Source organism: Hippoglossus hippoglossus, chromosome 15, assembly GCF_009819705.1.
Source record: "Hippoglossus hippoglossus isolate fHipHip1 chromosome 15, fHipHip1.pri, whole genome shotgun sequence".
Classification (NCBI taxonomy): Eukaryota; Metazoa; Chordata; class Actinopteri; order Pleuronectiformes; family Pleuronectidae; genus Hippoglossus; species Hippoglossus hippoglossus.
This window is the reverse complement of record NC_047165.1, coordinates 13760369-13784470: the sequence shown is the minus strand read 5'-3', so window position 1 is coordinate 13784470 and position 24102 is coordinate 13760369. Positions and strand designations below refer to the sequence as shown.

The window sequence follows — 24102 nt, the reverse complement described above, 5'->3', positions numbered from 1 at the left end:
GTGTAGCCATGAGTTACGAGTGCAGCAGCATCGCTGTGTGTGGAAATGAAGGGGAGGAAAAGAACATTCACTTTCTCCTTGAAACAGGGTTTTGGGTGCCATGCAAAGATTTCAAGTGAAACTAAAGGCTTGTTAACTTTCCTTTGTGGCCGTATTCTTCATGATAGGATAGGAACATTAATGACATGAGTGTGATTCAAAGCCATACCTTGAAAACAATGCAAATGTGGCTCCATCAATAGTCTTGAATACACACTATATACATGAAAATGTATTCCATTATTTAGTCCCCTTTTATTAGAGGACTTCTCTTTTTAGATTCCATCAACCACATTAATTCAGCTGGGCCATTCTGGATGCGTGAGTGTGAACTGTGGAACATTTTGCTTTTCATTTATTTCGGCGAAACAAAAAGGCAGAGGAAATGATCTTCCGGATATTCAAAGACAATCTCTGTTGAATGTGTAACAAACAGAAATATTTGCAACACTTCCTCTACCTGTTTGAAAGTAAATACCATAGTGTCATGGCATTTACTTGATTAGATGGGCCTACTTATACTTGAGGAAATGCATTAGTCACAACAGAAACCTCACGTAGCAGCTTCCTGTGTGAACAGACGCAACCACCTCGCACTGCACACGCACCTAGTGGGGCCCAGGCCTTAAGTGAGCATAAAAAAGAGCGATCATCCGCCGCTGTGGACCTCTGGGTGCACACTGCACCATTTACAAATCAAGACCATGATAAGAAAAGAGAGGAATTGAAGGTGTTGCTCACCTGTGGCATTGGGTGGGCATCTGTTGAAGGCCAGTTCTCCCGAAGGTGTCCGTCTCCACACCATGGACACGGCATAGTCCTCGGGACAAATCTCATACGGTGCTGAAGAGCAAAGTGATACTGAGTTAATGCAAAGAGCCGACAGCTGTGCAGTGTTGGTGAATATCACTGAGGGAGCTATATAATAATAATAATAATAGTTTTATAATGATATAGATGATGACAATGTGTTTAATGCAAATTTATTTTAGAAAATTGTAGCGTGAGCTGTAATGATACTTGCATTACTCAGTGTGTCCATGACCATCATAATACATCCAAATTTATTCACCCCCCTCTGTATCCACTTATCTGCATCTGCTCTTCACATTCTGTTTGAAATCATCTCGTGTAATGAGACATGTCATTCAACTACACACTGATAATTATCTTCCCGCTTTCAATTGGCTTCCCCCGCGGCCACTCGGCGTAAAGTCTCATTATCCCCTGGCTCACCTGGGCAGCGCTGGTCGCTGCACTTTCGGACCTCCTCTCCGTTGCCGTCGCACTGGTGCCCGGTCGCCGCCGCCCCCTGACACACTCGGACTCGCCTCTGCCATCCGCCGTCGCACGACTTAGAGCAGCCGCTCCACGGACCCCAAGGATTCCACTGGCCGTTGGCTAAAACAGAAGGACGCAGGGTCAGACACAGATACTCTGAGATGCATCAAATTATTAAACCAACATCTGCTGCCTTCCACGATTTTGAATTGGTGTGCGATATCTAAAATAAGTTTCTGATTGCACTCGATTCTAAATGAGTGGGTAAATGCAGTTTGTTGTTAATATTACAAAAATGAACAAGACTTCTCTGAATAATCAGGAGACTGTGTGTTTTCCGACTCCAGAAGCTGCTCTGTGAGTGGTGATTATTTGCCTCACTTTGCCAATATTAAAACTCATTTTCGCTGAAGTTTCCAAAACAGGCAGCATGTTTTATGTCCTTGTAATGAACACTGTTAAATTGTGCATTAGACACACAAAAAAAACCCAGATGCGCCCCTTCAGCGGTGTAGTAAATCACATACCCTTGTCTGAACGGAGAGGTACAACACTCTGTGAGCAGCGAACACACTCTACTCTGGTCTGCGCCTCCACTTACCCCCTTCTTCACACGTGTCAGGCTGTTTCATGTCCTACAACTAACCTCTGTCACGTCCTCTTTCACCAGGAGTAAAAAAAAAAAACAGGAACCACTGTGGGTTTTTTGGGGCTAAAACTATCCACCGGACCCAGTAGGTACTGAAGCCTCTGCCCCAACATCAGAGCAGCAGATTCCTCAGACAGACGCGTGCTCACTGAGGAAGTTCTAACACATAGCTTTGATTCAAAGACCTTCACAGGCCTTTATTGTATAATTATGAGGCTATCTTTTGAGGTCAGTGTTTTTTATTTCATTTTTTTAAAGGATTCTACACTTAATACTCAATGATATCCGGAAAATATTGGGATTTACCTTGAAATGTTTCGGGTTTTTTTGTTTTGCAAACCAGGGCGACCCCTCATATTCTCTTTTAAATAACGGCCGTGTGCAGTCTCTCTAATATCTGATCTCTCACCTTGGAGACAAATAGGACTGGCTGGGCCTCATTAAATGAATAAATTGCATAATGCGTCCTCTCACAATGAGGCGACCGGCAGCCTCTCCTGCTTTATTATCACACGCACAAACTAAAAATACGTATTCACCAGCTTTTACCGCTGCTTTAGTCGTCTGAGAGAGCATAAGGCTGGATGACTGGTTACGCAACATCCCCCCCCCGACTTTCAACAATTTGAGAGGAATCTCTTTGCCACACACATACAAGTGAAATACCCCCCCCAAAAAAAGGGAAAGAAAAGAAGTGCAGTTTTTTTACTCTGCTCGAGTGAAAATTGCATCAGGAGATTATGAGAGTGTTCAGGCCCTTCATATGATCAGACAATTCAAAGCCTGATGGAGACCACTAAGCTGACATCGTTGAGCCTCTAATACATCTATGATGTTGACAGGCAGTTGGGACAGCTAACCCGTGCGTTATGTGAAAGGCATACAGTACATCTAACTGGATTTCACAAATCCAATTGATAGAGCATGGTCTTAAACATTATTCTTGATTCTTACAACACAGATTTGACTCCTGCTACGAGGCTCCTCAGTAGGCAACACAAAGTAAATCAGGCTCCGTATTTAATCTTGAATTCAATCTAAAATTCCTATGATTACAGTGCTTGTGATTAAAATAGTGATTATGTGGGTCGAGGTATGTTTGTTCGTTCTTTCCCCCTATTACAAATCATGATTTTTATTTTTTTTTAATTTAGACATCAAAGCGGATATATAGAATTAAGAGGCTCAGGATTTTTACCTGTGCAGTCAGGATTATGGCACTCTCTGCTTTCTGCCCAGTGACCGCGACACTCAGATCCCCCATGGGCGGCTGCTGAACACTGCCTGGTCCTCTGCTGAGTGCCATTGGCACAGGTCACCGAGCAATCGCTCCAAGAGCTCCACTCCTGCCACTGTCCATCCACTGAGGCACCAACCACAACCCAACAAGCATGTCCCAAGCGGAGGGAGAAAGAGGGCAGACAGAAATGGGAGGAGATATTCAGATCACTAGTCCCTCGCAGACGTGAGAGCCATTAAGACATTAAGTGAAAAGCAAAAAAAATGTATTCAATGAATCAAACATGACTTTTTGGGAAATTTGGGAGACTTGTATTCTTTCATAGGTTAGAATATAAAATAGTCAAATGCGTTAGGAGAATAAAACATTAAATCAGTTTTTAATAGAATATTTTCATATTAGATTATCATGACTATTGCACAAACTGCACACACACTATTTGTTTGCCGCCTTCCATCGTCCATGTGGGGGTGGAGGGAAAGCATCTGCGACTGAGTGGTTTTCACTGAGTCTGTTACCAGAGCAAAGCTAACATTTACTGTGTGGAAGAACTCATCATCACTAATCTGCTTACCACTCACAGGCAATTGCGAGTAAGTGATTTGGACGTCGGTATCACAGTATTGACAGGGTTTCCTAAACCGCATTATTGTGTAAGCACTATTACTTTAAATGCACCACAAAATGCAGTCATTCATTTTTTTTTTTCACTCACCTTTGCAGTATTGTATTGATTAATGATTAAATTGCTGTGTGTGAGGGAAACTGCTACCGTCCTCAAGAAAGGAACTTCTGAAAAGTGATTATCATCATCTCTGTGATTATATCTTTTCTATTTCGCCTTTAGTAATAACGGTTGATATTGTTATTTTAAAATGCATTTAAAGAGCAGTGAGATAATACCTGGGCATAGGGCTATGTTGCAAAGCTTAGTCTGGGTCTCGGGTCCATCACAGGCCCTGCCTCCGTGCTGGGGAGGGGCGCACATCCTAGTCCTAGTGCGATGCCCGCGGCCACACGTGAAAGAGCACAGGCTCCACGGTGACCACTCCTCCCATACACCGTGTACTGCGGGCACAGAAAAGGCGTCAGGCCTAATCAATGTCCCTGTCCCTGCTGTAGCATAAACAAACCCATAACAAACTGCAGCCAGCTATAAATGAAATGAAATCAATCAAAAATAATTAGCAACAAAACTAATGTAAGGGAAACACTGAGCGAGCACAAGCTTCAGTCACCTCTGTGCATGTAGTGTTCTTCATCTTGTGCACAATGACGATAAATACTAATCCACTAACAATGATGCATACTGAATTAAAGGCATAAAGTATGATAAGAAATATCTTCACATGGAAGTTTTAACATGCGGAACAACAATAAGAATCCAGTCTTTCTAACTGGGTGAGGAGAAGCAGGTCTATTCTTCTTTCTTCTGTGGAATCTAGTGGCACTGAACCCTCAGGTTAACATAAGCTGACAATTGTGTTGCAGAACTGTCATCTCCTCGTCATACTAAATGGTGGTTCTACACCAAACGGACAGGACTTCACCTGGTCTCAGGCCTCAGGGTAACAGGCCACGTTTCATGTTTTGTAAAATAATTTGTAACGACGTGGCCACTCTGACTGAAAATCAGCCCTGACTGCCCAAATCCCAAAGAAAATGTGTCATTAAGAAGACACTGGTGTGTTTCATGGATATGCCTGCGGGCAATTATGCAAAGGATGTTCCAAAGAGCGATAATTTTCTCTAACTCAAAATCATTCTAAATCCCATGTGGTGCATTGTTAACACGGACACCTGGGACATGGGACCGCTGCAATTGTTCAATCCAAAAATATTAAAATGTAAATTGGAAAGGTAGCTTTAAAACAGCAACAGCGGAATGTGCGTGATGTCCTCCGCGTGATGAACTGCGGAGGATATTTGCTTTGGGCTCAAAGTTTTACTTCACAGAAGGAAATATGGAAATGTGAGAGACAGACGGAAGTAAAGACACTTTCTGTCTTGTGTCTCCACAAAGGCAAATACAGATAATGAAATGTAATGATGAAGACACTGTTGATCTAAATGTAAAAGTTGAAGCACTCATATTAGCATCTAAAGTGCATTTACTGAGACAATTAAAGTCTCCAAAATAAACTTTAAGTGAATGGTAATTGTATCAAACCCAAATCACACTGGAGCAATTCTTAAGCACCAGACGTACGTATCGTTTCAAAATGCACAAAACACATTTTAGCTGTGAAGTCCTTGTTTTCTATGCAGCTTCAATAACACCCAGGGAGCTGCAATGGGAGCGTCAGGCTGATGTGGAAGCAGCCGTGTATACACATTTACATAAGAACAGATTAAATTATACTAGACTATGTGCACTAACAAACAACAAAATGTGGCACACAACAAAAGGCACTTAAGGACTGACGCATGGAATAAAATGTATGGAAATTGGCGGCAGACACCACCGATCGTTTGGCATTTAATCATCTTGGATAACAAATGGGATTTAAGACACTGGAAATCTGTCTTTACTACTTTGTTTACAGGCAACCCGACGGTTCCTGTTCAGAGAGGTCACAGACTTGTGCAGAGGCTTAAAGACGCCCCGGAACAATAGTCAGATCTCAGGATCAGTTGCGGAGCGGTCGGATCATGGAATCAGGCCGACGGTCCGCCATGAAGGGAGCCACCGTCTGTCCCAGCCCGTGCCTCTAGGCGCAGCTTTGATGCTCTTAGCTAAGTGTCCCGTGGTGGCTGGAGCATTTACTTTGAAAATTTCGAGTTCAAAGCAGCCAGTCACCACTGCTAGCAGTGATGGAATAGGATTCTGCTTCTTTGTGTGGTTTCCCTCTGAACCGCGGCCATGGTTTACTGGGACAGCCACGAGCAGTCGCCGAGAGGTGAAACTCTTGGACCGCCACAAGATGGTGGCCGAAGCGAGTGCGTTTGCCAAGAATGTTGTTATTAATTTGCGGTAAACTGGGATTTGGTTGGCCCTCTCATATCATTCCAGTGAGGGTTGAACTTGTTAGCCTGCCTCTTGTGCTCAACTGTATTCATCATGCAGTATTTATTATTTTGCTGCCGACTCCTTATTTTTGCCACAGGGCTGTTTGAGGTTCAGTCCAGAATCCACACTGCTAAGCATAAAGCTGCACTTTACATCTGTTGTGCGCGATATTGCACGTGGCTCGTACATTTGCACAATGTAAAGAAGGCAACAATAAATGTGTTTTGCCGTACAGCAGGTCATCCTTATTCATATAGTGCTTAGAGTTAGTTTCAGAGTCCTTCAGGTTCACAGAGTTTTCTGAATAAAGAGTTATTAGTCAGAGTCTGGGTCATAATCAAGTTAAAAATGCCAAATAGTACGCCCTGACTTATAAGTGCTGGCCTGCATAATAAACCCTCCTCACAATTTTACTGATTTTCTTTTGCCCTTGAAATTACGTGTGCAAAAGCCAGTGTTCAATAAATTGAATTGCCTGTAAATGTTCCTCTAAATTCACAAGTTTTAAGATTGATTATCTCAGTCATAACTTTATGTTTTGCACAAGCCTCAACAGAAAATATCTTATACTCAGGATGATTATGTCTATTATAATTGTTTTTTTATTTCTTGTCACTTCTACTTTGTGTAAATGTTTTTCACTTTCTTTATAATTATCACTGTCATGTATTCATGTCTTTATAATCAAAATAAATAAAAAAATGAAGTAAACGTATTTTGTCACCTGCTTTGTTTGCTTATTCTTTGTTTCCATGAAACCTACTAATTATACATTTTTTATACTATTTCACTTCTGATTATGCCACACATTTCACATTCAGCGCACAACCAAACATAGTTGGTGGAGCTCCTATATAAACTTTTATTAATACGAGGGAAATTAATAGTTGTAGAGTTTATAAAAATATATATTTTTGCCCATAATTTAAAATATAAGTTGTTCCATGTTTAGGCTTGTATATGTTTGATGTCTATGCAACGTTTACTGGTTAAATCAAATGTTACTCTACATATTTATCAAATCCCACAAGAGCATATTAGCCACCAAATGTATCCCACAACAATCTGTGGGAGCAGAAACCTGCCAACCACCCAAATCCCAGTATAATTATCCATAGGAGCGATACCTGTGAAGCTGGGTGAGATGTTTCTACGGGTTTTTTACGTGTGTAACTTTAACGAGAAATATCAAACTGTAGTTAAACAGGAAGTTGTTTCATTTTATTCAGTTTCAGTTCATTTTATTACAATCCTCCAGGAAGTCCAGAGTTTTCAAACTGACAGACGCACAGTTAGTTGTTTGAATATAAACAACATCTTCCACACGTTGTGTTTACTGTGTTGTTGTCCTGTTATTATAACTGTCTGGCTTGTTTTTTGGATCTTTTATAAAGAATCATATTTGTGTTGGGTGGATGCTGTGCTCCTGTGAAATAGCGTCATGGGGGAACTCGTTTTGGTGGAACTATTTCATGGAGGGTGGCGTGTTATACATGGGTGGTGAGATTTTAATCTTCATCAAAACCAGCTTCAGTGTGTTTGGTGCCAGTTCAGATGGTGGCTCTTGCAGTGTGTCTGCAGCTAAATTCAAAGTGAATTTCAGGCTTTTTAAGATCTCTTGCTGTCACTAGTGATGAAATGTATGACCAAGCTTGTGATGGAAATACACATCCAAACTGAAAATATACTTCCAAGCACTCGGACCTTGATCCCCATTGTCCCAAATGAATGAAAGCCACATGTCAGTTTCCATTAGAAGCGTCTTATTGTTCAACTTGCATTTCCTTATTTTCATAAACTCACTAGCAGACATGATTTTAACTTTATCCAGAGACTAATGACGCAGCACATTTACCGGAACTAATAATTCCTCCTCAGTCTGGCAGAGTAGAAAAGTTTTTGCAGTGACCTTCGGTGCTGACGTTCCCATCAAGACCCAAGCTGAATTTAAGACGATGTAATAATTTTTAGTGCTTTTTTATTTGTAAAATTGAGACACAGAGTCTGTGTCAAAATCAAGTTAAAAATGCCAAATAGTACGCCCTGACTTATTGTAAGTGCTGGGCTGCACAATAAACCCCACTCCCAATTTTACTGATTTTCTGAATGCTGATTGAAAAAGGAGTGGAAGGGGAGGAAAGCGGCACCAGACGGATGTGTCTAATGGTAAATATTATATCCACAGTCTACATCCAGGCAGTCAGAGTAACTGTGCTGTGAGAAAGGATAAATATTAAAGCAACACTATGTAACTATTGCCGAGCAACAGCAGCCTCTGTGGCCACAAGTGGTAATTAATTCTGGGAGGGTTCAGAGTCTGACTTAAGCTGTTTTCACCTCTGACTTTATATAAAGATTCACAATGTGCCTCCACTTCCTTACACTATCCAGACATGAAGCTAAACTCTCTGTGATTCGACCGCCGCTGTCTTGTGCATTTGGAGGCGGAGTCTGCAGTAGTTATTGTGGGATGGAGTATCAACTGTAAATCGTAATGTTTCACCTTGTTTTTATTGCATCAAACAACTAATAAAAACTAACCTTACTGTTTAAGTGCATTTTGAGTGGTTGTTTTTTAGTTTGGTCCATGTCCCCTTCACTAACTACACAGAAGACTACTGATTTATGACCTATACTGCAGGCAGCCACAAGGTGGCGACTCAAATGCTTTGGGGGCGCTATCATGTCATCCATCTGTATTTCCTGACTTTGGTTTTGTCTGTTGACCGAAGCTCTGACTCTGTCGTCCTTCTCACTGAACTGAAACGTGTGTGTGTATGTAACGTGTATGTTCAGTCCCAGGAGTGCTGCCATACTCGGTTTTAAAATGGTGATATTTGAAGTTTCCTCGCTGATTCGTTTGTGACTTCTGGGTCTTTTCAGATGATCCGCAGTTGGGCGTTACTGTTGCTGGGCCTAACTATCATTCAGCTCTTCTAGCAGGAGATCAGGAGCAGAGAGCGAAATGAAGGAGCACCATTCTCCCCATTACAAGTCAGTGTCCCCCCCCCCCAAATGATTTTAAAGGCTGTTGCTTAGTGAAATAGTTGCATAACGTTGCTTTAGCACAAATGAAAGTAAACCAGGCTACTACTGCTGATTTGACTTAGTGTTTGTTAAAGCGTGCAGTTCAAAACAATCGTCAACAATATTATATTTACAATCGCTCACTCTAATAGAATACTATTGAAATCCTCTCACTTTATTTTCAGCTAGAATTGAATTATATCACACTTGTTCTGTATTGGCACGAAACATTGGCGCTGGATGTGAACTGCAGGAATGTCAAATATTAACAGGATTGCTATAGACTGGACTGCTTTCCTTCTGAGGCGAGATAACTGCACTACAGTTCAGAGGAAAAACAAGATACAGCCATGGGTGTTGGGTTATAATGGGGGGGAGGCTTTTATAGAACACAAATGTTGCTGTATTTTGACAGATGCATTGTGTTGGGCCGAAAAAAGGATCACAACCTGTGTGAAGGCTCCCAGATTTTCCAGCGTGCTTGATCTGCAGCCCGCAGCGTCGGAGCCATTACTCACAGATGATGCTGATGTTTTTTTCCGTGATGGTGACTGTGAGGTAAGGTTCCTTTAAGGCTTTTAATTTGAAACATGCTCTATTTCGGAGACATCCTCACATCTTGGCACACTGCAGACATCTTGAAGAAAGCGGATTGATCCGTCTGCCTTTCAGAATATTAGATATAGACTCTGCGTTTCATGTGGCTTGGTGCCAGGTGGGATTTTTTTTTTTTTTGGTAGCAGTTTGCCACTGTGACTTTGTATGGTTGGAGCTATATCAGCTCTATGAGCCCGGTGCGAGGGTTTTAATATAAGTAAGTGAGGAGAAACACCCTGGTATTTCAGATATTACAGGCAATGTAATTTATCGTCACTGCAGGACCACAGTACATTGGATAGGGTCTAACTTGAAACCCATGAAACAATACAATAAATTAAGAATGGTGACATTTTAAAAATTAAAAAGACTTTTATCTTTATGCCGCCCCCTCTCCTATTTCCTCTAAAAGAGAGAAAAGTCCTATCACAGCCTTACTCTTGTCAAAATGGCCTTAGAGGTTTCCCAGAGTTTTATGGCCGAGTTATTTGGTGATAAAGACTTCTGCTTTATTATGTGTAAGAAAGTTCCGGGTCCACAATTAGCCACGAGTAAAATGCCTAATGTTTGCAGGTCTTGAGATAAATCAAAGGCACTAATGAATTCACATGGGCAGCCCTGCAAGTTCAGATGCTAAAGTTATAATAATTCTTTATGCAAATGAATGCACATACCTGGAATATGGCTTTTTGGGGGGGGGGGGGGGGGGGGGGGGGGGGGGGGGGGTATAGGAGCTTTAATGCTGTCTGAGCGAAATATTAATGGCCAGAGAGAAGACTGGTGGTATTTAGGCAACTTTCTTTTCTAAATGACTTATGCTCTTTTTTTCACTTTTTAGTGTCCACGCAGAGTAGGAGAAAAACCCTTTTGAGAACTGCCAACTTCCCATTTACATGTGCCGCAACTAGCAAATGAAGCGCAGTACATCCGAGATCAGAATGTCAGAAGACGGAGCTTGCAGCACTTTTGATCAGCCGTAATTATTGAAGAGTCTGTGGTGCAGTCTCAGAAGCATTACGCTCAACGGTGCCAGCAAATATCTCGACTGAACACAGAGTTCAGGATCTCATTACTAAATCTGCATGTTCGTGTGTGTGAGCAACCCCCCCGCCCCCCCAAAAAAAACTCTGCTCGGGAAAAACAACACGCTTATCCTACCAGACGCGCACAGACAAACATTGGCGCTCGGCAGTCACCCGTCAGTGAAAGCATGTGATGCCGATACCTGACTACCAGTGACTCATCTGCCATGCCCTTATGGGTCGAGCAAGAAGATGCCTTACAGCGCGTGTGAAGCGACGCTGTCAAGCTATTTTAAAGTGCACAGCTGACCTTCAAGAAAATGAAGCCGATGACATATCAGGATCCGCGGCTCCCTGAGCGCCGTGCACAACCACATGTCATGAAACCATTTCAATGCTGATGAATTGCCCAACAGTTACATGAAATGGAAAACACAAAGGTGATCATGACCAAAAAAAAAAAGAAACACATTCACAAAATAACATTTAAAAAGAAAATCATCAGATTAAGTATAATAGCTACAATAACGATAATAACACATTCCTACATAGACACATAGACATTTTTTGTTAACACACAGCAACACATTTCCCCCCAATATAAACAACAAACGAGCAAAACATGAATATTCAAGAATCTGCGGCTAACACTACCTGGACAAGGGGCAGTGTTATTGCAAACCCTTGATTCTCTTAAAGGGCCGATGCAGTGAGTTCCGTATGGTGAGACACATGATCTTGTTCGCACCTGCGACCCTTGACCGCATGTTACAGAGCATGAGCTCCACTGGGACCACTCCTCTGCACCTGTTTCACCTGTGTGGGAGAAGGGTGACACTAGTTAAATGCAGCAATATGGTCCTGGGGGGGGCAGGGCTAACAGGGCGGGGTGGGGCAAGGTGGGGGGCCAACATGAGTCACGTTGGGGTAAGGTGGGGGTGGGGGGGGGGGCCTTTGAGACTTATTTACAGGAACACTATTGTACATTCTGTGCTACCTTTATGTGATCTTTGATAAACACTGAGTCAGAAGCTTAGTTCCTCTGTTTACTTTTGTATCAGCACAGTAAAGTGTTTTTTTTGTGTGTCTGCGATAACAGAGTAGTTGCTTTTTAACAGTGGTCTTAATAATGGAGGTGAGATCAAATGGGCATTTATGCAAAGATCACAAAAAAGCCGAAGCTGTGATTTATATAAGAATGAACAGTAGACATCGTTACATCTAACTGTTTCACTTCATCTTTAAAAAGAAATCCTTCATGCATTTCAATGAAACCCAATAACATGTTTAAATAAAGCCAGGAAATCAGCACAAAACAAAAAAAAGAAATTCATAATAACATGGTGGCATGCAAGAGAAGACAACATCTGAGAAAATAAAATGGATTGTAATGGGTGTTAGTTCAGAGAGAGAGTTCAGAGATATGGATTCCCTTTTGCACTGCTGCAAACTGTCTAGTTTCCTTGACGACAGCGGAGCCAATTCTGTATTTTGGAGACGAAGGTTTCAAATCATTTTCAAATCCATCTTAACCAGTTTACTCATAAAGATGGAGGAAATAAATGAGGATGTTTGCAGATTTTGCTCAGCAGTTGTGCCGGTGTGGCGCCGAGCAGACTGTTTCCACCGTATTCAAATTTCAAGTTCCCTGAAGGAAACGCAACAGGCAGCATTTGTTCTGTTTCTATGGTCCAGGCCTTTGAGCCCATACGGAAATGTTCTGGCAAGCAGACTTTGAAGCAGTTATACTGTGCGTGCAGACATATTGTCATTAGATAATCGTATAAAGCATTTGGTAGCAGTTAGTAAGGAAGATGGCTGTTACGGTCGTAAAGTTCAATTTAAAAAGATTGATAAGAAGAAACAGCACTGAGCGTTTTAATCTTCATGGTCCAAAAGGGCCAAAGATTAAAAAGGCAGAAAAAAGGCTAAATGTAGCTTTAACAGTGCTATCTACACTAGTTATTAATATTTATATTTTGATGAGACAGTGGGGGTGATTTCCAAAGTCATGGTAGTCTAAATGAAAAAAAAAAAGAATAAATTATTTGGTGACAAGTTAGTGGACAATCAAAATCCCTGCATCAGAGTAGTCACCAAATAATTGATGTTTGATTACGATGAACCCTCAGGTGAAGTATTCATTCCCTTTGAGGCGCTTGGTGAATTAGAGGAATAATTTATTACAGAGAAAAATAGTCTCGTTGCAGCTCTGAATACATTTTTATGATATTTGAAGTCATCAAATCACATTTGAATTGTGTATTTTCAAGCACCATGTGCCTGAAAGTCGTTTTCTCAGCGTGTTGCATCAAGGACACAGATTTGGCCAAATGGGGATCTAAACCCTGCGCTTAATTTTGCAGATCATAAAATAGACTGAAAGGTGGATCAATTTGTTAAATGAGGCAGTACAGGGAGAGTAAATTGTGTGAGGATGAGGAACAGAAAAGCACGATGCGACTGGACAGGGAAACCACATTCCTACAGCGAGTGTCAAATGGGGGGAAGTGTTAATGAGAATATGTTAGTATTGGTATGTATGCACGATAAGTACAGTAAGTATGGCGTGTCGCAAAATAAAATCATGATGAGTGGAGTTTCTTTGAAACAATGACAGCAATTCAAATGGAACACATGGAAAAAAATGTAAACATTTCCCAGAAAATGAGTCAAATCAAAATGAAGAAGTTCTCAACAGCAGCTAAATCTAAAACCCTCCCACTAAGAAAAGAATCAGTTTAAAAAAAATGTAACTAGATAATAAAATCAAAATCAAGCTTCTGCTTTAATATTACTTTCCCTTCTTTCCAAACTTTTAACTAAAAGTGCAAAGATGGTATGTTGTAAATGTCATTATGAATTTAAATCATTCAAGCTTTTTATGCTACACTTGATTAAGCCACATAGCTTCATTTTATCTCTAAGGGCAGAATCTATCAGTTCGACTTTTGCCAAGTATGTGTTTCATATTTGGCTGAAGGGGGTGGGTATTTTTCTTCTTTTTTTTTTTCTCAAATGACATTTAATTCATCTCGCCTTGGAGGAAACTATTAACTACACCAGGGCCTTAGTTTTAAACCTGCTGTTTAATTAATGCTCTGATAATTTACCGTGTTGCCAACTCACTATGTGACAGAAAAGGAAAAAAACAAACAGACCCACAAAACCCAATTATCTCCTATAGTCAATGGAAATAAATGGAAAGTTTATTGTCCTAGTTCATATGTAGAAATAAAGAATGAGTAGGAAAAAAATAATGCAAAAACATTTCCACTTAAAAAGGTGCAGTACAAGAGAGAGCATGCATGATGAAATTAAGTTTAGTTAACAAGATAAGGTAAAGAAACATAACTATTGTATTACCAGTTTGTGCCATAAATTTAGCAGACTCAGCTTGCTCCTGCAGGGCCTTTGTGTCATGAACTGATCTTGGCCGCTGACTTTTTACTGTATGCTCTCCGATCATTCCATATTCTATGGGACAAAATAGAGGTTCATATGAAAGCTAGGCTTAGACATGATCTTCTGAGAGGGAGAAAAAAAAGCTTATTACATACTGTTTTTTTTTTTTTTTCAGGATGTTCGAAAGCAACTGCAGTACATGGCTAGAAACAAAGACCACACAAGTTTGTATTTAATTCGTCCCTTTTTTGTTTGTTTGTTTGTTTGTTTACTCTAGGGCATAGAACAATGCAACGAATTTATAAAGGGGTGAGTTGGAAGTATTAATTGAGCTTGGAAGCACAGCGTAGACACATAGCAAACATGCAAATAAACTCACATCGCCTTTTTTTTTTAAGACTCTAACACTTTGTCAGACCAGCTCCCCCCCCCCCCCCCCCCCCCCCCCCCCCCCCCCCCCCCGTCCCCGTCCCTCCCCGTCCCTCCCTCCCTCCTGCACACCCGGAAAAAAGGAAAAGAAAAACGAAATGAAAGTAAAAATGTGTAAGCCATCAGAAAGCCACAGAGGAGGGGGGGTCATGGACATAACATGCTATTGATCCACAGTTTCTTCAACAGTTTGTCAGTCACCTTTTGTGGGATTTATGTTTTTTTCTCTTTTTTTTGACGACCCGCTAAATAAATATTGTGAGCCTTTTTGTAAATTAGACAAATGTATTCTGAGCTGTATTCATTACAATGCATGCCCTCTTTGTTTCCCGTACGGGGACAAAGAGCCGATGAGTTCTGGCGCCACACTGAGAAAAGCGGTGCTAGCCGATTTGCATTTAGTCAGGGATTTGCATCAGCTGCTTTAAGTCACAGTGACACTGCAAAACAAGGTTTTATATTTTACTCACTTAAGTAGCTCATGCAAATCACTTGTGAAACTCTTGTTTTTTTTTAATTAAAAACCAGCATCACTTTTGCCAGCGTGGTCCTAATGAGGTGATTATACCATTTGCAAATAGGCAATGCAGGTGATGCATCAACAACAGATTCACACATAGCTTATGTTAGTACATTAGACAATGCAATGCATCAGCCATTGATAAGGAGGATGTTTACATCATCGCTTCTAATATAGTTTGCAGCCTCGGATTCCTGCGGATTCTTGCAGCAGACTGTGAGCCTAAAAAAAGACTTGACCTCCCGGAGCAGCGAGCCCCTGTCGTCTCGTCTGATCACGTTCCGCTGAAAAGCTTTATCGTTTTTTTTCTCACTAATTATATGGTAAAGCACTCGACTACACAAAAAAAAAAGAGAAGACAGCTGTTTGTTCTACGCATCAGACTGTTGGCATTAACCAAATCATATCAACAAACATGTTCCGTGATTGGGTTTGAGCAAAAATAAATAAATAAATCAAGGCAAAATGTGACTCTGGGTTTTCAGCCGCACTCAAAACAACACGGCCGTGCTCGTGTTTGCTGAAGACATTTGAATATTGAGAGGGTTTAATGAGAGGACAGAGAAGCCGCCAGGTAGAAGCAGAAGCTGCAGCCTTTTTTTTCTTTTTTTTTATGCTGATTGGTATCTTCAGGACCATAACTGCACGAAGTAACCGGCTTCAGAAGCGTGCTCTAATGTCTTTCACTCTGATTTGATCGTGTCCACATGTGCTTTGCTCAAATTAAGCAGGGAGCCCAGTTTGAACTCTGCGTCGGACAAAGAAAAGTGCGGCTACGCTAATGATCGACAAACAGCGGGTGGCAGCGCTAACGGCTCAATCGCGTACAGCCGGCTACAGTAGATACTTGGACACGTTTTCTCTTTACTGGGTTCTCGTGCTCTACCCCGTGGTGTCTTGGATGATGAACCAATTCCACATTTGGCAGAATAAAAAAAGGTCCGTCTGATTTAGTCAGCCTGAACGTCTGCTACTATGCAAATCACACAAAAAGCAAAGGCCCGGTTCTGTTTAACCAAATTACACAAATGACGCTTGACTTTAAAAGATGGTATAAAGTGGCACTTTCAAGCCATTTGGCTCAGAAGGATTGGATGGACATTGCCAATACCTACAAAATTATATAGTTACCTTAAATGCTTTTGTAATAAAATTCAATGTTAACAATGCAAAAAAGGTTTAAAACGCTGCCTGTATTCCATGATGAGCAGTTCTCTGATTTGCTTTTCTTTGATTTACATTTACAAACAACATAAACGTAAATAAATTAGCCGATCCCTGTATCACTGAGGAAGTGCTGTACATTATATGATGCTGGAGGCAGTTTAATTCCATATTTTCCTTTTGTAAACACTAATCAACACGGCCGCTCAGACCATTGATCATAACTCCATCACACCTTTTTGAAAACGACTCGCCTCCACAAAACATTGATCATCTCAGCCTATTAAACAGTTATTAGCCCCACAGCCAGTCACACCTAATCTAATCTCGCTCCGAGCAGCTCGTGATGAACAACACAACCGGAGCACCGCTACATTAAAGAGATTATAAAATTGTCATTAGGCGCGATGTCAGTCAGATACTTTGATGACAAACCGTCATAATGGAGGAGGTACTGGATGAATCAAACGTTGCGAGTGTTTACAAGCGTTTCATCATCGCAGCCTCATCGCCTCGTGGAAGGAACGTTTGAGTAATTATATCGAAATCAGTCCAGACGGGAGGCCGTTACAAAAAACAGCTCAACCTGTTTGTACACAAACGAGAGCTGGTTAATGTACTGCAGAGGAAAGTCTCAGTTTTAAGTGCATCGGACTGGAGTCCTTGTTGATGGCACAGGACCAAGATGTTAATCCGAACGTTGTGTCTCAGAGAGCCTGAGGTAGACTGAAAAAGAGCAGGATGTCAAAACACCAGAAAAGGTACTGAGGAATAAGCACAGCGATTTAATTGAACTACCGGGGTTGTGTTTGAGCCCACGGCTAAGTAATGGTAAACATGAGAGACAAAACCCGAATTTTAATATCTGGAGGGACAGGGCTGTTGTCATTTGTCAAAACAGCCCAAAACAATGCGTCTTAATAAAGCAGAAAGCGCAGCTGATGCATTTAACGGGCCATTTCTTTCGTTTTCAGACGGCGTGATTCTGAAGGTTTTTGTAGTGTTCTGAACCTTTCAACTGTGTTTTCTGGGTAATGAAGTTTAGGAGCCAGCCAGGACTAACTAGAATACGTACTAATGCTATCCATCAACCATCATGCTTCAGCGACAATGGGGAGAAGATACCATTCAGAGAAATCCATTCATCTTTTCTATCACTGCTTTTCGGGTTTTTTTGTGCAACGAAAAGCTTTTGTTTTGCATGCACATAACCTCGATGGCAGGCATCACCGGCAGAGCATTCGTTTTTAGAACTCAGAATTAAAAAAAGGAATTCCACAGGTGTTAGACTGACCATGAAATTTGGCTGGAATAGCAACATTGCTTTTCAGGAATGCCCAACATATTTGCAGAGGATTAAATACACTGGCGTGGAAATGGGGTGCTGAATTGCCGAGATAACCTTGGAAGACTGATCAGCAATAACCACATTTCCTTCTGTAACAGGCAAAATGTGTTGGGTCAAAGGGAAGCAGCTTTTTCTGGAAATCATTTAAAAAAAAATATTTTAAAATAAAAGGGAGGGAAAGCTATGGGTTGCTTCTGGAGAGCAGTTTCATATGCATGTATAGTATTTACAAATGGAGCTCCATTAGTTTTACACTGTAGATGATAGCAAATGCATGGAATGACTGAGGGAACAGTTGGCATTTACAAAGATCCAGTAGATCAAGCTGGTGGGTCAGGCTGATTGTCCCACTATTCAATGCCATCATTAACATATCAACATGAACCCTGTCATCATACTGGAATTAAAGATATATTTATATAGATTCCCTGCACATGAACAGTGTCAAATAAAGACTTGTGTTCGCAGGATACTTTCCTAACCTCTGTTTTCATGGTCTCATCTCCTAACTATGTGTTGTTTTTTGTAAGTGTTTGGTATCATGAGATTATTGCGTAATTTCCCTGATGTATAAAAGTCAGCAGTTTTTGTCTCGCTATAGATTCATGAGGTTTCCAGTTCCAGTATAGCTCTGTATGTCTCTTTATAACTGTTAGTATTAACATCCTGGCAATGTCAAGCTAAGGTGGCCGACTCCATCTTATGATGATACAAAATATGGAAATATAGACCCTAATGTTGTGGAAACCTCTCATACACTAACCTCACAGAAAACCATACACAACATATCACACATGCAACCCCTGACTAATTTATGCGTATGCCGTTTTTCAATTTCTCATGTTGAACGTTTTTTAAAATCACTTCAATCATCTGCAGGAAGAAGCAGGATTAGCGCTCGGTTTAATGCGACGTCAAAGCTGCAATCACTTCAAGCAAGTGCAAAAAAAAAAAACCTGACTTTTTAAAAGGTTCAAGAAAGGACTGTTTTCTTCCACAATGCTGTGCCACCAGTGTGTAATGGCAGCCATTTTGCCTTCTTGTCAGGGATTATCAACAAATCAGGTGAGGAAATAAGTGGTGGAAATGAGATTAGGCTGTTTCGAGCGAGAGTACCTCCCTCTCAACTTTAAGAAGCTGAAATGATTGCGTGGCTGGTCCCATGAGTCAATCTCCTTTTGCAATTCGATCTTACCGTGAGATACGCCTGGCTGCTCCAAAAAGGAAACAGAAAGTATCTCTTTTGTTCCAATGAGCTTTGGAAAACTGATCTCCAGGGGTGCATCTGTTAGTGAAGCCAGGATTGCGTGCAGAACAGCGTGCAGCCATGGCCCCTGCGAAGCAGCTAAAACGGTGAGAATCTTAGGCCAAAATTTGACAAAAATGTCTGCTCCAGCTACTGGCAGTGCAGCCACAACAGCGTGGTCACCACTGGGCTGTGACCTCGGTGAATGAAGGTTCTAACAGAAAGATGCCAGGGCGAAGAATTTGAGGCAGCGGTATGTGTTGTGGCAACACAGGCCTTCATCACTGTGTCAATGGTGTGCAAACATGGATATTGCTGGACATTGTTTTCCTGCCCGAGCCAAACTGTTTACGGGGCGCCTGATTTGATGGGCTCAAAGCTTTTCTGACCCATCACAGCTCATTGATGCTTTCAAGCTTAATTAGTGGCCATATTTACCATGATATTCACGCTTGATTTAATTAATGTCCTGCTACTAAGTACGCGTAGCCCACATTACAAACAAACAAAGACTCGCACACAATCAAAGACAATGAAAGTTCCCCTCGTTACATGACCTTTGTCATCAGTGACGCTTTGAGCCGCTGCATGCAGGGAATTTAAAGCTTTCACCACCGTGGGCAGAGTCCGATGGAAGACATTTCATTTCCAGGTTCATCTTCACTGTGTGGACACGTTCCATGTGTAATCTTATTGAAAGGCAGTAAAAGCCAGCCCCATGTCCAATGACTGATGTGTCTAACCTTGCGTGAAATGAGCCTTTACTCAGAAGCCCCTATGAGTAGATTCTGTCGCGGGTGCTCCACATATACTGCCTTTCAAGCATTCCTGCCCGCCGACTGACTGACTGTCACAAATGTAGCACTTGATGAGAGGCACTTCATTACTGCTGCACTGTACGAGTGTAGAGAGAAGTGTTCAGTCGCATGCGGACCGGGGAGAAGGATCGCTACCTGTCTGCGTTCCATTTCTCGGGCTGAGAGATAATACAATATCAATAATAATCGCTTTGTAAATTTCATCAATAACAATAGAACGTCCAATATATATCAATGTGTTGCGTAAGCACAGTGAGGAGGTAAAACTCAAAATGTATCCATTTCAGATAAGAGTTTATAACAACCTCAACAGAGGAGCTTTCAACTGAAAGATGTTTTTGCATGATAATAATTCTCGTTATCGACTAATATGAACATTTATTATCTTGATAGAAACCCTAGGATATGCATTATTAAACTACATTTGTAGATATGTTGCACTCCTGTTTGAGTTGTGAATTACAATGGAAATATATTGAAACGTGAAAGGACAGCAAGTTATAAAGAAGCACTTTACAAACGGTACCAATGACCACCTGATTAAACAGTTATTTAATTTAAGGGGTTACAAACTCATTTGCTTGTGTCAGGGGAGGTTATTATATCTGAACATATGTAAGGAAAAATTATCAAAACCTTTTCTTGTCAATAATTTATTATCCTTCAAAAAAAGTATAATCAAATAGACTGAGGACGAAAAGCTCAAAACACAAAACATTTCAGGAGAAAGCAAAAAGTCGTGTGTCACATTGGAAAACATACAAATACATTACATAAAAAACAAAATGTGCATCAAATATACAAGTACTCATAAGTAAAGTACAGATTCCGCTACTGTTTTATTTATTCCAACATTTTATTTTCTCAAAGTAAGAGTCAGTGGTTTTGACAGAACTGTAAAGGACTGTTTTTCAATGTGGAAAAGCAAAATAATAATAAAAAAAGACGATGATGAAAGTGGTGATGATCATGATGTAATGAGGATGCACCTTATTTTAGCTCATAAATACACTTCCACATCCAAACTGAGCCTCGGACGTTGCTCCAGCCTCACACCCCGTTCAGACACGATCTCATAAAGCTCCTCCAAAACCCTCGACGTATCTCCTTACAGCTATTGTACAAATCCGCCGCTATCGGTGGGACCATATGCTTGAGCCAATAAAAAAAACTCAATTAGTCCTTCATTAAGAAAATGAGGGGGTTGCACGGAATCAGATACAAATTACGATTTGTCCTCTGAGACGTACAATTATCCATCATATTCCTTCTGCCATCTGTTTGCTTCCTGTTGACTCTCCTAATGACTCAGATTGAAGCCAAATTAGAATTCTGTGCAACTGCCACTGCACCTCATTGAAAAGTCATGGGAACTCACCTGAAAAAAAGGAGCGAGCGGAGTGAGACGAGCACTCCGAATAAAGTCTGTTGGAGGCAGAGAGGAAAACATATACACTATTTTTTTCTCCCCCCCCCCCCCCACCCCTGATGTGTATTGCCAAATGAGTGGCTACCGGGGAAGGCAATGATAATCTCCAGCTCAACGCTAAATCACAAGGTTGTGAGCAGTACCTCGCAAAGCAACCTAGATGGAGCTCTGACGTTATCAAAGCACTGGATCAAGAAGCCCTGTTGCTGGGCACCGTGAGCAGATCATCCCTCCTCTTTTCCACACACTTGTGGGAACAGGCCTCTGCAGTCTGTCTTCATATAATTTCAACTCATCCAAACATGTATAAATTAGATATCCACACGGTTTAGATGCATATTTCGCCGGCATCACAAACACTGTAATAGGCTGCAGCACGAGAATCAAAAGCATCCTCCACGTTAACTGCGGCTGTGAACAAGTGCTTGCTTATCACTCTCCTGCAAAGTAGAATTCATTTTGATTTAAATAAGAGGGAGGGGGGAAATGAAAACAACAAATGAAGATCTTCATTTCCTTGTCGTCTATTTGGGGTTTTCACAAAGATGTACCCTGTGCATGATAATGCGAGAGCAGCGTCGGGGTGTTTTCAGCTCTGCCGCGTGATGCTATCAGAAAATGGATCCGCCTATGGAGCATTTTAAAGAGAAGGCAACGCCAAGATTGCAGCTTCTAACTTGCAGAATCACCAGGCTTTTCAGGGAGCGACGCTGCTGAACCACCCGTGACTAAAAGAGGGGCTGCTGCGGGGACACATCTGAAAGGGCTAACTGTGCACCGACAGAAACAAGGATGGAAGCGGATTACTAATGACATCATTTCAGACAAGAAGTCATGTTATGTGAATAGTGCAGAAACTACACATAAACTCTGTGAAGTACTGAGGGCGTCCTTGTGTCTTTAAATCGTCTAATGAAATAGTCTCTCATAACTATTGGGCCAATTGCATCAAAACAAGATTTAAAAAAATTTTTTTTTTTTAATGAACAGCAGGATATGACCTTAATATATGAATTCTGCATAATTACTCTTTTCACTACGTATATCACCAGTTCCTCCTGAGGGAAAACTATGGAAACGGCTCTTGGCAACCGTATCCAAACACACCACCCCAGTAGATGACCTGGCAGTCGCACATACTGCCAAGCCCGGCGCCGGCATGCCAAGCAATGCATCTGTCAAGTGAGAAACATGACACATTTTTTACCACCTTTTGCGGCCGCAGCCAATTTTCGAAGAGCATACTTTGTCCTTTTTCTGAGCCATTTTGCTCGGCATACCAAACAGTGACCTTCGATTTAATAGAGTCATCATTTGGCCTCCGTGGAAATTCCTCGCTAATAAACGGGGGGAAATGACACACCTAAGAAATTAAAGGGGGGGAAAACACAATATGGACTCTGTAGCCACGGAGGCGAATGTGGTCAGATGACCATATTTCGCTGCGAGATAAATCATTGCAGCAGCCCCTAATGAGACTTTCATAATTCATGCTGTCAGCTTTTCCACAGCACCAATCATGTCCGATCCTTTCGCAGTGGTAAAGCCCACTGCTTCAGACTGCCAACCTGCATCTGTCATCGTACGGAACATTGTGTCATAATGCAAGTTAGTCATGAGGAAGATGCCTGAAACATGCCCTGTCTTGGCTCATTGGCTAAGCTCATGTTAAAGCAAATACGCTCTCCAAAATAATTACAAGGACACAGTGGCGATGCTGAAATGTCCTCAGACAAGAGCACAACAGCGGTGCAATATGATTTGTATTTAATGGATTCTGATGCCAAGTCCGGGAACATGAGAACCATCAGAGTTATTACAAGTTTCAATACCACGCACGGCTGCACTGGATTGTAATTACCGTTCGGATTTTCTTTTAATAACTAAAGCGCATGCGGTGACATTAATTTCACTTGAATATTCCCCCTTTCAAGAGAATTTATTGTTTAATTTTCTTTCATTTTAAAGCAAATATCTTCGATAATGCTTCTACTTTTGTCAGTTCTGCTAAAACTGCCATTTATTCTTCTCTTTTTAAAGTCAGTTTTAAATTAAGCTCTTAAATCATTTGGCTTAGTTCAGCATAGAGGCTGATCACACAACCCAATGTGACTTGTTTGTATTTCAACTAATGTTTGACTAACAGATGACTCAACCGCTATATACAGCGTGCAAGGCATTGTTCTCATTACTAGGCCTGCAATGATCAAATCTTTTCTTTATTCTGAGGAATGAAAGTATATATGTGTATTATTTTCACCTCTTCGTTTAGACTGTTGTGAAGTGGGGAGGGAAAACCCTGCAGGGATTCACTCCCAGGACAGGAGGCCATGTACAGAGATTTAACCATGACTCAATGGAAACCGAGTACATCCCAGAGATAGACACACCACACAATGTGGCCACATACTGAGCTCAAATCGGCCCATTTTATTCTGTAAAATGTTTCCTCTGATCTTCTTCAAAGTGATTTTGCCAAAGATTTGTGGAAAAGAGGCAAAGTCAAAGGAGATATTGCCCGAGTCACAAAAAAACATATCACGCTGGGAAGGTTCTACAATAAATATTCAGACCGAACTGTACCAAGTGGGGCGAGCATGATGCCGGGTAGTTTTTTTAAGTTTCATGCATGTATTCACAGTCTTATTTTTCAAACATTTGCTACCCCATATCAAAGAGATGCTAAGTACCGTTAAAGCAATGGAGCAAAGAAGTATTATCTTAATTTTAAATTATGCCGAATAGCCCCATTGAAATTATGCTGCAGGATAATTGTGTGGAATAAGCAAACGAAGGGTGCATTAAAAATTTGAATAATTAATTCATGGTGTTATTATTTTTACATCTCGAAAAAAAAAGAAAAAGGTCTCAGGTTATT

The 24102-nt window shown here is 41.2% G+C and overlaps 1 protein-coding gene across 14 annotated transcripts in view; it reads right to left on the bottom strand.

Moving 5' to 3' along the window:
• The window catches only part of adgrb3 (adhesion G protein-coupled receptor B3), a 123098-nt gene that overhangs the window by 62213 nt on the left and 36783 nt on the right, over positions 1–24102 (bottom strand). For 10 of the 14 annotated variants that reach the window (XM_034608018.1, XM_034608015.1, XM_034608014.1 and 7 more), the window contains 6 exons: positions 14232–14342; positions 11520–11681; positions 4113–4277; positions 3168–3332; positions 1276–1440; positions 781–882 (listed from right to left, as the gene is read on the bottom strand). In XM_034608018.1, coding sequence (XP_034463909.1) covers positions 781–882; positions 1276–1440; positions 3168–3332; positions 4113–4277; positions 11520–11681; positions 14232–14342 — 870 coding nt within the window. The remainder of the gene's footprint in view (positions 1–780; positions 883–1275; positions 1441–3167; positions 3333–4112; positions 4278–11519; positions 11682–14231; positions 14343–24102) is intronic. The other 4 variants (XM_034608016.1, XM_034608019.1, XM_034608020.1 and 1 more) reach the window with 4 other exon arrangements.